This window comes from Nothoprocta perdicaria, unplaced genomic scaffold (genome assembly GCF_003342845.1).
Source record: "Nothoprocta perdicaria isolate Ctin4 unplaced genomic scaffold, notPer1 scaffold_3, whole genome shotgun sequence".
Classification (NCBI taxonomy): domain Eukaryota; kingdom Metazoa; phylum Chordata; class Aves; order Tinamiformes; family Tinamidae; genus Nothoprocta; species Nothoprocta perdicaria.
This window is the reverse complement of record NW_020455532.1, coordinates 1,075,051-1,089,770: the sequence shown is the minus strand read 5'-3', so window position 1 is coordinate 1,089,770 and position 14,720 is coordinate 1,075,051. Positions and strand designations below refer to the sequence as shown.

Genomic DNA, 14,720 nt, shown 5'->3' with positions numbered 1-14,720 from the left:
AGACAGWAGACATCTGTTTCATCATCATCAAAAAAAATTCAAATAACTCAGGCTTTGTGAGGAAGAGACTAGTTCATTGAAAGAACACATATCTTCTTGAATAGCAGAATGTGTTGAAGTTTCCAATAACTTGCACCTGCTGCACTTTCCTTAGTCCATTTTAAATAGTTTACTTTAAAACTGCTATCTGGATTATCCTTTTCCTTAGAACCTAGATTTACTGCAGTTCTTTGGTTTTATTTATTTTTAAGAACTTACACGTCCTTCTGATCAAAACCATAATTTGCTACTCTGTCCACAGTCTAACTCTTTAATACTCTAAGCACAGACATGAAATGTCACGTAAGAGAACTGCAGAGCACACCCTGCACCCCATACCTTGTAGTATTTGGATATGGCCCGGGATGGCATGAAACCCATCGTGCCTTCTGGAGGATCAATGCTGAACACTGTCTGGCAAAAGAATAAAAAGAGAAAGATTAACAAGTGTTTTGAGCAAAATCTCTAACGTGCCCTTGCACTAAGAACTACCTCCAGAAAAGTTACTGCTGTGTTAACCTTAAACATATCTTCTTGCCCCTTTATCATTTAATAAAAACAGAGAACCCTGAATAAACACGTCCTTACAGGTAACTCTTATTAATTGTTTGGTTTCCTGTTGGGTGAAATGATGGACTATTTAAATATAATGCCACTATTTAAGCCACTACTTAAATACAAAGGTTTTTCTGTTTCCTAATTGTGTATTAAACTCTGTGCACTTACAGCACCTGATGCATACAAAGGAGCAATAAAACAACTGGCTAGGTTCCATGTAAACACACATTCAACCCACACAAGTGTCAGTATTATCCAAACCGCACGTGACTTGGCTATTGATAGTCAAAACTACTTTTAAAAGTACCACTTGATTCCCTGATTTTTTTAAAAAGTAACTTCAGCCATGGCACTCTAGCAATACTCTGCTTTGAAGCTATAATTGCATGTAGCTATCAATATATTAAATGGAAAACCTCTGTCAACGTTTCTGTATGGAATGATGTTTTTTTCCTTTTCCTGCTTGTGAAGTCTCATGACTAAGGGAGACACTCATTTAAGCATAAGGCATTGCAAGGCAATTGCAGTGAGAACAGCTGTGGTTCTCAAATATTTATAACTTACGTTAATTTTTCTAAACAAAAGTCCTTCAGACATTTAAAAGGAATTATCCAAGCTCATGAGAATATCAGCTAATTGCAAAAAGAAAGATGTTCAGCACTAGTCAGGAAAGGAAAAGAAAAAAAAAGTACAATTCCTGGAAAGATTAACTTACAAAAATTACCCAAAAAACGAATGTACAAAAAAATTTTACTAAATGTTCTTCCAAAATTTAAAAAAAAAAATTGAAAAAAGTTATCATTAATAAAAACGAGCTTATGATAAATTAACTGCTGAAGACAAAGCTCTGCAACAAGAAACACCATGTTTCATCAGGTAAGACTTGGCCATGACCTCGCCCTACTAAAAAAAGTATCTTGGAATAATGAATTAGGGAAGGATTATGAATAAGGAGGACTTGCTGTCCATGTACACCTTTTCAGCAGCAGAGAGCTTAGCTTTCAGGGAAAGACAGTTCAGCTAAGTCAAACTGTGTTCCATGTGTCCGTAGTTCCCTGCAATCCATCTTCTCCAGCGCCTGGAATCCTCACACCAGGATTCTAATTCTGCATTTCCGCACCGTCAGCTTTGAAAGCSCAGACGAGGAGATTAAATTCACTGTGTCTCACCTTGCCCACAAGGCAACAGCTGCATGCACCTTCTAATATATGAAAATTTGCTACCAGTGCACCAGAACGTGCATCTAGGCTTTGTTAGGTTTCTATAAAAATAAAATACTTTGCATGTCACTGGGAATACATTTGACTGCCACAAACGTCCACACATTTGATGAGTTCAGTATTACAAAACTAAACAAGTTTTGATTCACTAAATTTCAGATTATCCAGTTTTAAAAAGTGAGAAATTTGGACTGAGGGAATTAAGTATAACGACATTATCAGAACAGCAGAATACACAGGAGATTAGAAGGAACTCTTCTCAGCTTTCAGAAGATGTTAAAGAGCAGTACCAAGAATTTGCAGGAGACATTTCTGATGGTACACAACAAACCTGATCAATCCAAGTCACAACGGTGGGGTGAACTCAACAAGAAATGCAATGGTTTCTACTCAGACCCTTTTCTGCCAGTTTTTGGAGAGAAAGATCCCTAAACTCACTGAGGCAGAATCCACTCTCCTTGCAAAGAAGCCACTGGATACGTAGGCTGACGTTATCGTTGAACTCGCCTGTGCTGACCATGTATTTCATGACACATTCCTGATTAAACAGGATTCCAAAACCCAAAATATTTCACTTGAGCTTAGCCAGAGCACAAAGGAATGCCTTTGTTTCTCCCTATGGTTAAACTAACAAGGCAGCAATGACTCGAAGATGAGGAGAGTCTTTGAAATACAGCCAKACATCATCTTTATCAGGTAAGAAAACTTTCAACACACTTTATACAGACCTTACTTGCCTCCTGTCTGTGTTTACATTATTTTATCAACATTTTTGGCACTTTTATGCTTCCTGTAAGTATAGATTACATTTTTAAGCAACATGTTTTCCAGGGAAAAGATCTATGAGGTCAATGGTTTCCAAAAAAAAAAAAAAAGAAGTATGTTAGCTTATTCATTACGCAGGCTACCAGTGCGTAGAACAAACCAGAGAGTGACAAACAGGAGTCTTCAACTCCATGGGATTTCATGTATCAGTAGTAATTTTTAATATAAGAAATTTATTAAACCAAGAGAGAAAAGTAATGAGCAACAYGCAGTAAGAGGTCAACTTTATCGTCACCTACCTACTAAAGACAAAGGAAGAAAGATCTTTCAGATCCAAAACAAAGTAAAAGTGTCTGGGGAACAAAGTTCCCACTGCATTGCTAGGGAAAGGTTTGGTTCAACCTGATCCCCTCGTGACTCAGGCAGGGAGGCTGCTCTGAAATCACCAACTTCTGGGAATATAGTGAAACTAATCCCACATGTAAGCAGATTTTTCASCATGTAACATTAGAGCTGAGATGTTATTTTGTCTGAAGATAATTACCCAACTTGTCAGGGTCACCCAAGAATATTTGGTGAAATTAAGAGGGGAGGCAGAAATTGAACTTCAGGCCACTGGCCCACTGCACCTTCTCAGTTCACTGGTCCAGGTTTTTCATTTTCAGTGTTTTGTACCTGCACAGCAGGGAGRAGGCTGACTGCAGAATGCAGATGCTCACATACTTTGAGTGTCACGTTCAGCTCCTGCAGCACTACAGGCATTTAGTTTTACAGATGACTTAAGTTAATATGTAAATGGGAAAAAAGAAAAAAGTTACAATTATTTTCTCTTGATTTTTTTTCCTAAGCCTGACTTGCTTTTTCACGAGGTCTCACATCCTCAAACACTGCTGGCTTGAACGTGCACAGTTCAATAACCCAGCTCCACCTGGTGGAAGTTAAAACCAGCCCTGATGTCTTGCCACATTTTTTAAACCAATTTTTCAAGGTTTTAGGCATATGTAGAAGCAGTATTAATTATTTACCTGGATAATATCTGAAAGCTTATGCAATCCAGATGTATTGATAAATATCCCAGTACCTGCAGGAAGGAAYAGATTATTATTTTTTTGCACACACAAATGCATTTGCACTTGTATATATCCATATGTCATCTATCCAGCATAACACACTACAATGGCTTATAAATATCACCTGAAACAGATAAATGATTCCAAGTTTTTCAYTAATATTAAAAAAAAAGACAAATCATGCCAAAATTAAGTTTCCCATCAGTGATAAACTAATAAATTGTGAATTGAGCCAGTTACAAAAACCTCTCAAAACTTCTGTAAATTAGAAATTGGAAAGGAGATAATTAACAAAAAAAAACGTTCCGTTACTTTTGTAAAAGCACATAAAGCAATTAAATATGGTCTCAAGAAAAAGAAGAAAAAAAGAATAGGAAGTCAACCACTAGCTGTAATGTCAGAGAGACACAAAAGTCACTTTTGCTACAGCTATAAATGGCCCATTGCAACCATCCCAGAGCCCCTGCTATGCTGGTAACAGTGACTACAAAGGAGCAGTTCAAAGAACGTATGAAATATACTGCTAATGAGAACATGACCACGGAAATGGCAACCTGACACATCTGTTGTCTGCTACAGCCCGGAAAAAGAAACATGTTAGGTAAAAAAGAGGATGAATAGACATGCTCACAAAGGATGTATTTGCAGAACCAACAGTGTGTGGTCTAGTCTCCATAGACTGGAGATGTCCTCCATATTTAGAGAAGAGCCTTCCAGAGAGAATTGGCTCAATTATTTTCTCAGAAAACATAAAAGCTTGAGTCTTTTCTTTGCAGAAGGGCAAATTAAAGAACAAATGCCAGAGTGACCTGAAGCTTGTTAATTGAAGGAAAGGGGAAAGGCATTATCCAGTTCCTAACATCCCTGTTTTAGAACTTCATGACCATGGAAAAGCTGGAGACAGAAAACAACTATCAGCCAAATGCTGACCAGCTCCACCTGCAAAGCCTTGCTGATTTTGGAAAAAGAACAGCTATATTTGCAAAACTTCTCTGTGCATGCATGCGTGTTCATGATCAGGCATGACAAAAAGCAGTATTTAAAAGTATCTCTAAAAATTTCCCATCAGAGGCACTGGGACCTCCCAGTAAGTTTTTATGAAAAGATATGGATGTCTAGGAACATATTTTAAGATATGGAAACTTTTAAAATTTAAATCCAAATGAGGATCCCTTTCTCCTTTCCTCTTCCAGACATGCAAGCTCCCAAATGTTGACATTAGAGGGAAAGGAGCTGCAGTGTCCAACTGAAACAATGAAAAAGTTCAYGCTTACGGCCTGAAAGAAACTGCAAAATCTGCTCGAGTGACTCCAGCAGGGATGATTTGGTCTGGAACGTTATTTGGGCCTCTGCAAACAGTTCAAAGATGTAGCTGCAATTAACAAAGAAAACACACAAATGGGTAAGAACACTCACATAAATTCCAAATCTACCCTAATGAGTAAATACTCCCATGGACATGTTTCCTAAGGAAAGGCCATTTAAGTAACCCGGAAAGACTCTCTGAAGCTAGAATAGCACTACCAAACCTAGCAGCTGCCGACAGACCTTTAAACACTTATTTGTTTTTGTCCCGTTGCATGTTTGCTATGTAAACACACAAACTACTTTCACTGGCAAGAGCTCACTCTAGAGTTAGTTGCACAGAGTTTGTTGACCTTTAAACATGCAAACATCCTAACAAGAAGASAATACTTTTACCTTCCCTCTTTGGTGACTCCATTACTATTTAATGGCAGCTCCACAGCATCAATAGCATTTTCTAGCTGAAGAAGAATTTCTTTAAGGAAATCAAAGGGGAAGGAAAAAAAAAAGTTAGGGCTCATAGAAATGCACTTCTGCAACTCACTTTGCAAAATTCTTTCAACAACAATTTTGTTGAACACAACAAAATACTTACTCTTTATCTTTGCTATATCTTCAAGTTCCAAGTTCAGCCCTGCTGAAGAAAGGAATGATTTTAAAGAGGACATTTCATCTCTGCTTCATTCCCTAGTTTCTTTATGCCCTTCTAGAAGTTATAGTTATAAGGCTGCCTCTGTGTATATGCGGAAAGATATCTGCATTCCATGCACTGCTCCCTTATGACCCCTAATATCATGTTGCTTTGACCAKATCTGGTCATACTGTTGACAGTAGTGCTAAATAAAAATAATTTATCTATTAATCAGAATCAAATTGCTTGGAAACTAAATTATTTTCCCTTCTTTAATAAGGACACCCTATAATCCCAGTGAAACAGTGGTCCCTGGCTATTAACACACCTGAATTGGCCATTTCCATATTGAATTCAGCATTTATTTCATTCTGTTGAACTACTTTGGCTTGTTCTTCCAGTACCACATTTATAGCATCCACTGCAGAAGCCAAATCGTAGGGTGTCAAGTCAAAAGAAGATGACTCCTCACACAACTTCTCCTAGAATATCAGTGAACAGGAGAAATGAAGAGAAATATTAAGGGCTGAAATACACACAGACATCAACTGTAATGGCTGTCAAGAAGTAAGTTATAAAGAAAAAATGTTGAATTAGTTTCATGTGTCAATATTCTATTCAGAACAAAGTCAGTTTTATTTCAGAATAATTATTAAGTTGGAACAGGGACATTCAGATGAGAGAAATATTGCTAAAAGAATGGCTGTGGAATAGAAGATCTTAGCAATTTTCACATTCAGGAAAAAAGTATTTTTAAGTGCTACAAAGGAAAAACTATCATGTTTACCGACCCATTTTCAACAGAGAAGATTGTTTTATGTTCATATAGTGGGTGCAATTCTGCAACTACCTCTAGCCCAAAACAGCACACCCTTCAGTGGCCTTTTTACAAAAAAAAATGCAACCAAAAAACGGTCGCAGCTGCTTAGCAGGAATCTCACTGATAGGGTTGTTCATTAGGTAGAATAAAGGCAATATATTTCAAAGCTTCCTTTGCATTTCATTATCTAAGCAAAGAATGGCAGCTTCAAGACAACCAAGAGGTTTCTTAATGCAGTATGTAATTTTTGTCTTCATAAAAAACACCTTGCAAATAAAACTAGAAGTCACATCCATCATTTAGTAGACCTGAACAGCTAATGTGGTTGAGCTTCAAAAGAGGGTCTTGCCACATTCTTACACCTGGAAGAGAACTCCAAAGAAAGAGACCCAGAACCAAATTTGGAGAGACATTCTTTAGGAAACTACCACCTTGTGGAAAATCATAGTAGTGGCAAAAGACTGTAATTCAAACTTAAAAATCTCTAACTGTCATGGAAACTCAAAACACTAATGATGATTAATACCAACAACTGAATTAGCTGAGTACAGCTTTTACACACTCTTCGAAATAGGACACTGATATGTTTTTCTCTTCGGATGAAGTCTGAAAAAAATGGCAACAGACCAAGAACAAGCAACTTACCACATTGTGAGCTTCATCAAGTATTACTACAGTCCCCTTCAGGTCCAAGTTGTGCGCTCTCCGGCTCTGAAAATAAGGGACAAAAAGAGAATAATGGGCATAAAGGTCAAAGAGAAGTGATCTGACTTACTGAGAAACTGGCTCATAAGACAGATTTAGATTTGGATGCAATTTGGATACATTTTTCCTGGGAAACGGGGTAAATAACAAAATCATTTTCTTAGGAAACGAAAGTGATGAAATGCATTCACAAAAGTTTACAGATTTACAAATGCCATCATAATAAAGAAGAAATCATGCATACCATATTAGGACACACAAGTTTTATCAAACTTAAACTTTAATCTTTATTTTTGTCAGGAGGGATTTGGGAGAGAAGGTTTTTGTTGTTAATAAATTCACATTCGTATTATCTGTGCAAGAAGAGGACGTTCTGGCAACATCCCAGGCAATGCCGTATCATTTTACTCCACAATGGTTCTTTGCTTATATTGGTCAAATTAAAAATACATATGTCTGCTGCAAAAAACATATCAGGCTGTAAAATATCTTCTACTGTAGGTCACTATTCTGATTTGTATGAAGATGTCAGTAGATTTGTTTCCTCACAGTTTTCAAAGGTTTCATCTTCTGTTCATGAAATATGGACAACTTATTACAGCGGTTTTTACACATAGAGAGCAACTATCCTCAAGAGGGACATTCATTTCTACCAACCAGGTTTTCTTATTCTAGAACCCAGTGACTTCTAATGCTGCAGAAGCAAAAAATATTTCAGAATGTGTGCAAGAGCACTGTAGAGCAACTGAAGACATACTTTCAAAAGACAAATATAACCAAACACGAAGGACCTCATATTCTGCGGCACTGCAAGAGCTCAGTTTCAAAGAAACAAACAAGATAGAAAAACTTCAACTATGATAAAGAACTTAATGAGGAAAAATACAGAAGGGTCTATGGTTCCGAGTTTGAAAGGGATTTTAATTAATTCAGAAGTATATTACAAGATACATTTGTTTCCTAGTTTCTTATGCATCTTTGCATCATTTTAGATTAATCCACTACATGCAAACAAAAAAAAGGAACAACTGTACTTAAAAATATAGATTACCTTTGAGTCTAATAAATAGTTGTAAGGCATAAAAATAATATCCGCTTGCTGCTTAAGGCTCCGAGAGAGATAATAAGGACAAGCTCTGTGAAAAAAAGAGTGACATTATTAATTRCAAAAATACTGAAATATACTGTATTTTATTTCAGACTCTCAAAGTTGATTTCTAATCAACTGCTTAATGAGTTGAAAACAACACATTAGATTTCAGGGGTGGATGACTAGCTCTGCTAGTCAGGGCCCGGTTCAGCAACATTGGTTAAAAAAAGTGTCAAAAATGCCAAGCTGTTCAGCTCAAAAACAAAGAACGAAAGGGGAAAGAAGGACATTCATCACTGCATTATCTTCTCTCCTCTTCAGGCTAGAATTAAATGCTGGTCTAGACTAGCCTCATTCTGATCTGATTCAGTCTTTACATAAAGAAGGCCTAAAATATATTATTACATAATGTATTTTATGTATTACTACGTAATGTATTACTACAGTAGCAGAAAGCCTCAGTTCACACAAGTTTTTGAAAGCTGTCTCTGTGCAACATATTTTGCCACTCTACATTGCTCATTATTACTCTACTACTTTTAGCTTTCACAAATGAGGAGGAGGAAGGTCAGGGAGAAGCATTCACCTGTGTTTATTCCCATTTTTAACCAAATCCTCTATATCCATGATGGAATCAATCAGTTCTTTCTCTGTACTCTTCTCTGTGAAAAAAAAAAAAAAAAGAGAAAAAAGAAAAAACATTACAACTATGTGGTTAAATAAAGGTATCACACAGAGACACTCAATTCTCTCTAGGTGGACGGGCTTTATATTCTTCCATCTGCAGAGTTCCCTGCTGCACTGCACACCCACAAAACACCTCATGTCTCTAATAATTCAGAACCTTCTCATCACACTGAATCTAATTTTTTCATGGCTAAGTTAACCCCAGCTGTTCTTGTGTCAACAGTGTCCCTTCTCCCAAATAATACCTCYGTCCACTTGATGTTTAACTTCAAACTGTTCAAGATTGGAATCTAATTGGGAGGAAAATTTCACACATATATGAAGACAGATATGRAATAAACACACAGAAGCGGGTTCTGGCAGCTCTTTTAATCTTCTTTGTCTCTCTCTCAAATATCTCCCTTTCCAAAGAGAAGGGCATTATTCTTGCAGCCAAACTCACCTTCCACATTGTTATAGAAATGACAAGCACGAGCCATCACTTTCATTCGGCACATGTAAATCTAGAAAGTATAGTACATTTCAGTAAAGTAGCACAGATTCTCAAGCACTAAAAGGTGAGCTGAGCAAAGAACTATCAATTTTTCAACACTAGAAAATGAATAAATGGTAATCAGTTTTTTAGCTTCAAAATCACATATCCTTGTGTCCACCTAAAGGTCACATACTTACACAGCACAGAACACTCAACATGGGAAGAGGAAATGTTGTTCTATTTTGCCACTAATATTTTCAGAAGAGTAATCTTTGATATACCTGTTGTTTTTACTACTAATATTAATCACAGAAGCATGATTTTAAAGCAATCAACTATTGCCCTTGAAAAGCACTTGAGTGGCAGACTGCAAGCTATTAATTTAATTTTCATGCTCTACATAATTATATTGCTCTCTGGCTGATAGGTGTTACCAAAGACAAAAACTATACCCGTACTTCAAAACACATAGTAAATTAATATCTTTCACAGTAAATTAATATCTTCGGTAGCAAAATGTAATGCCAGAGTTAAAAGCTACACACCATACACGAACACAAAACAATTGCTTTTCCACGCTCTCCATACTTGCAAGGCTGGSGTCTCACCTGCACGTGGTTGCTCTCCTGTCGCTTCACTTCAGGGTTGATGCAAAGCTGCTCTCTGGAACCTAAAACACATATCTTCGGCCTGTACAAACAGAACATGCAATGCTGATGTGCAACTGTATTTTTCTTTCTTATTTTTAACRTGAGTAACTTGGGCACTATATGTCAAATGCAAAAGGTTCACAAGGCCGAGCACCAAAAGAAGAATGGAAATCAGAACTAGCAAGTAAATTGCCCTGTGTGTAACAGCTACATATTCTTTGACTTTATTGTGTTCTTTCCTCTAGTAACAAAAGCAGTATCGAGCAGTAGTTTACTGTGGAGAGCTGTGAGTAGCAGCTTTCATCATCCATTATGAAATCTGTAATCTCTGATGATGGTTTAGCCAAATAATCTGGATGCTSTCACCCATCACAAGGTGACTATTTGGCATGTGTGAATACTTTTTAAACTACTATTATGACAAGAATCAGTGCACTACAGTCACTCACAATACTTTTTTGCTGATTACAGGGCTATATCTGCAGAAGCTTCACAAAACAGTAGTGCTCAAGGAACCGCATACTCTATTCACATTATTATCATAATATTACATACCTGTAGACTGTGTTCTTTAATTCATTAATGACCTGCGTAAGCTGCGAGTGAGTTCTGGAGGCATAGATTATTTTAGGAATGTCTGTGTAATAAGCTGCCAYATAGAGGTGGGGGAGAAAAAAGGAAGACATTTTTAACACAGAAAGAACTGAAAATATTATTAGCCTTCCTTCTCTTTGGTACTRCAGTAACGATTTGCTTTGTACAGACAGCAAAAAGAAAATTTCCATCTGACTAGTTACACACAAGAAACAAGCTATGTAGATTTCTAATGTTCCAAGAAAATTAAAGATACTATTTTATAGATTTTATGGGTGCTTTATGTATGAAACGATGTTAAACAATGTCCCCACATTTGTTATGATTACATACTCATAAGAGACGGTTAAATCCAAAGCATTTATTATCTTTCCAGATTCTTATTCTCAGCGGGAGYGATACAAGGCACGTACCTGGGACATCAGCATCCCCAGCAGCGCTGCCCCAGGATGACATAGGCCTGTCAGGAAAGAGCTCCACTCCGTTCATGCGCTGTGCAATTTTGCGGGCTGAGATTGTATCCTTAAAGTGTTCCCGCCAGGCCAAAGTGGAACACAGGAGGCACAGGGTCTTCCCTGTCCCCGTTGGGCTCTCCAGAATGCCATTTACCTTCTTTATTGAAGAAAAAATAAATAGTTATTTCAATATTCAGTAAGAATACATCACTGTGCAGCACAGCATTTTCTCAGCAAAAAAGTATTCRCTATATAATAAACTATATTATAGGACAGAAACAAACACATTCCACAAAGTTTTTACCTATAGGACCCAAGCAAAGTTTCACTAAGCAGCTCAGTGAAATATAAGCTAAAATCCAGAGACAACAACATCCTTCCTTTAACAGAGGAATTTTCCTTTCTTAAGGTAAGCAGAATGCATCACAGTTCAGCAAAAGACAGCTGTGTAAGACAGCAAAAGTCTGCTGTGTTAACTGCAGAAAAAAAAAGAGAGAAAATGGTTCTTATGGAATGTTTATTTTATTTAGAATGACAACTATATCTCACAAGACAAAATCCAGACACAGCTTTGGCAGAAAATTTTGCCAACGGGTCTGTTTTTAAACATTGGATCCTGCCGCACCTTGTAATTTCCAAGTGTTTTTACAACAAGTAACAGGTGAGCTTGCACAGCTGTGACAAATTCTTTTAATGCACTTAAACATGATTTATCTCTARATATGCTTATAAAATTTTTACTACGATACAAAAAGATACTAAGCATGAATTAGGACACTGCTTAAGAGCCTGGAAGGCTGGGCTATCATGGAAGGCCACATTTCCTCTCTCAGAAGAAAGAGGGATCTTGGAGATGCTATTCACCAATTCCAGAACAAAAATAAYTATTGTACAAACAGTTCTTTCTTGGCTGGTCATTTGGCGAGATTACTTTATCATAGATAAAATGGCAACTTACACTAATAGCACAATTCACTAACGGTACAAAATYGAAACACCTAAGGACACTGCATGGACATAAGAACCGCTTCCTCATTTTTTCTTCCTTTTCCCAAGTTAGGATAAAAAATCCTATTCTGTATTTCTACTTAGAGGTAGAACACTTGCATATGTGTGCGTTTTTAATACCTACATGCTAAAAAAGAAAAAAAAATGTCAGAGAGAATTGGGGGGAAAAAAAAGCAGGATAGAGACAAAGAAAAGTAAGATGGAATTGTAAGCTCTTGTTACAATTGTTAAGGGAATTGTTAAGGGAATCCCGTTAATCTTGTTAAGGGAATCCCTTTCCTCAGCCTGAAGAGACGTGTGTAATAAACGGCCTAGAAGGCGCCTGGCCAGGAAGCAGCTGCGGATCTCACTGCAGGCAGGCAGGGAGTCGAGCTGAGCGGCGGGAAGGGGCCGCTCCAGCACTCACCCTCTGCAGGCACTCGAGCACCTTGGCCATGTAGGTCTCCTGGCACTTGTAGGGCTGGAAGGGGAAGTCCACGGGGACGCCGCTCACGGTGATCCTGGGCATGGTGCCTGCGAGGCGCGGGAGAGGCGGCGCGCGCCGGTGACGCGGGCCCAGCGGCGCCTCGGCAGCGCAGCACGGGCCGCGGTACCGCGGCGGGGGCGGCACCGGCAGCGCCAACCCGCCCCGCTGGGCCCGGCCGCCCCGAGCCCTCACAGGCCGGTACCGAACGGGGCCACTTCCCTCGCAACCCCCCTGGCTGCGCCCGCCCTCCCGAACCGCATCGGGTAGAACCGGGACCGGGACCGGGAGCGGGAGCGGGCCAGCCCGTTGCCATGGAGACCCGCGCGACGCCGCCTCACCTGCCCGCTCCGCCGTTCAGACCGCCCGCGCCCGCATCACGTGGCCCRCCCCCCTCCCGCGCGTCACTTCCGCCGCGCCCGCTCTCGCGAGAGTGGCGGCGAAGGCGGCAAGAGGAGCCCCTCAGCGCTGCCCTGGCCGCGGCCTCGGGCCGTCGCTTTCCGATGTCCGCTCGTCCTCGTTAATTCCCTGTATTCCTCGCTGTGTCCCACACAAAAAGCAATCCCTGCTTTTTGGGCTGCTTCTGAGCGCATTAGCTCCTTGGCTTGCACCGGTCGTGCGGGATTGGGCCGCGGAGGGAGTGATTTGCAGCRCTGATGGGCCGCGAGGATGAGGATGGGGGTGAGGATGGGCAATAGGGTGTTTGTAGCAGAAAAACAGGGCTAAAAACTGGTTGTAAACCTGCCAAGTCCGCCCTGCCCTTTCTGCCGTTATTCCCMAAAATTATCTTCCATACATTGAAGAAGAACATAAGCATCATATCAAATCAACATTACTTAAAGGGCGGTTAAAAATAACCTGATTTAAGCGGTGTYGCCGTGGAGGATGCAGCGCGGGTTGTTCCCTGGTGCCCTCCAAGGGCGGATGACTCAGCAGAGGTGCAGCCGGGCAGGGTGACTCAGCAGCCGCTGAGCTCAGGGCTCCTGCTCTGCACCACTCACCTTAGCTGACCAGTCTGCAGTGCCAGCCCTGCCCGGGGCGGCTCCGGCGCCTCTGCAAACCGGGAGCACAGCAAACATYGTAAGTTTAAGGAGAAAGATTTGCTCCCCATTCAACTCAGGAAAAAGATGTAGAGGTTCTTGCAGCCCGAGCGTTTGTGTGTCTGGTGACACATGTATTCAGACATCGTTCTCATTCCTGCGTTCTCAGCAGGGATTCGGCTTCCTAGGAGCCCTAGCAGCTCCCAGGACATGGTTTGGGGAGAGAAAACAGAATTTTTAGGGTGGCAGAGGGGACAGTGACAGGCCATTTATGCTGCTAAGAGCTTCCACGTGCTGCCCCATCCCTTCGGACAYGCGGCCCTCCAGGAGTTCCGCGCTGCTTCCTCATGCTAGCGGATGGTGACGCTCTTGGATGAACCAGCCCTCCCTTGCACGGGAGCAGTACAAAGTAAGACACATCCACAAGGGAAAAACATACGGAAGAAAAAGCCTTCGTAAAGCCAATTGTTAAACCCTGCAGGGCGGTGCACGTGTGAGTGGCTGAACCTGCGTGTGCAGAGGCCCCTGCAAGCAGAAAGCGGCAGCACGCAGGGGTGCGGGGAGGACAGTTACCACTGCGGTTTGCGGGATGGCAAACCCTGCAGCAGCGGCGCTGAGGAGCGRCCGTGAGCAGCCCTGACACCGCTGCTCTTCATGCGCAGGGCGTCTTCCTTCCTTTAGATACGGGAGGATTCAGTTGCCCCTCATTGCCCTCCTGAGGATGTGTAGTGGTTCCTATGGTAACCAGCTAAAACTTTTGTTTGASCACATAATTATTTATTTGCTTGAATCCGCATAATCCAGAGCCACGTGGCCTTTTTACTGCTGGGAAATGCGTGAAATAAAATTGCTTTCTCTTTGGCACTCTGATTTTAATCACAATCCTCCCGTCATTMGGAGAAGGAAATACCTATTGTCCGATGAGGAAAGTGAAGCAGATGGGATTAGTCACTCGGGGAAGGCCATGTGACAAATTGTTGTTGAAATCAGAACAGCTTCACATGCCCAAAATCTTCTATTCTTCACCAGTTGTGGCTGCTCAATCAGTGCTCTAGCTCTACCCTTCTAACTCCCCTTCCCTTCCCTTCCCTTCCCTTCCCTTCCCTTCCCTTCCCTTCCCTTCCCTTCCCTTCCCTTCCCTTCCC

At 40.5% G+C, this 14,720-nt stretch overlaps 1 protein-coding gene across 1 annotated transcript in view; it reads right to left on the bottom strand.

The window, feature by feature from the left end:
• RTEL1 (regulator of telomere elongation helicase 1) overlaps positions 1–12,580 on the bottom strand; it is a 40,909-nt gene extending 28,329 nt beyond the window's left edge. Inside the window, exons 1-14 of the mRNA XM_026041911.1 lie at positions 12,479–12,580; positions 11,023–11,221; positions 10,571–10,664; positions 9,974–10,055; positions 9,333–9,393; positions 8,790–8,865; positions 8,165–8,249; positions 7,054–7,119; positions 5,917–6,070; positions 5,553–5,591; positions 5,354–5,432; positions 4,927–5,024; positions 3,608–3,663; positions 379–453 (exon numbers count right to left, since the gene is read on the bottom strand). Coding sequence (XP_025897696.1) covers positions 379–453; positions 3,608–3,663; positions 4,927–5,024; positions 5,354–5,432; positions 5,553–5,591; positions 5,917–6,070; positions 7,054–7,119; positions 8,165–8,249; positions 8,790–8,865; positions 9,333–9,393; positions 9,974–10,055; positions 10,571–10,664; positions 11,023–11,221; positions 12,479–12,580 — 1,266 coding nt within the window. The remainder of the gene's footprint in view (positions 1–378; positions 454–3,607; positions 3,664–4,926; positions 5,025–5,353; positions 5,433–5,552; positions 5,592–5,916; positions 6,071–7,053; positions 7,120–8,164; positions 8,250–8,789; positions 8,866–9,332; positions 9,394–9,973; positions 10,056–10,570; positions 10,665–11,022; positions 11,222–12,478) is intronic.
• Positions 12,581–14,720: the final 2,140 nt, after the last annotated feature.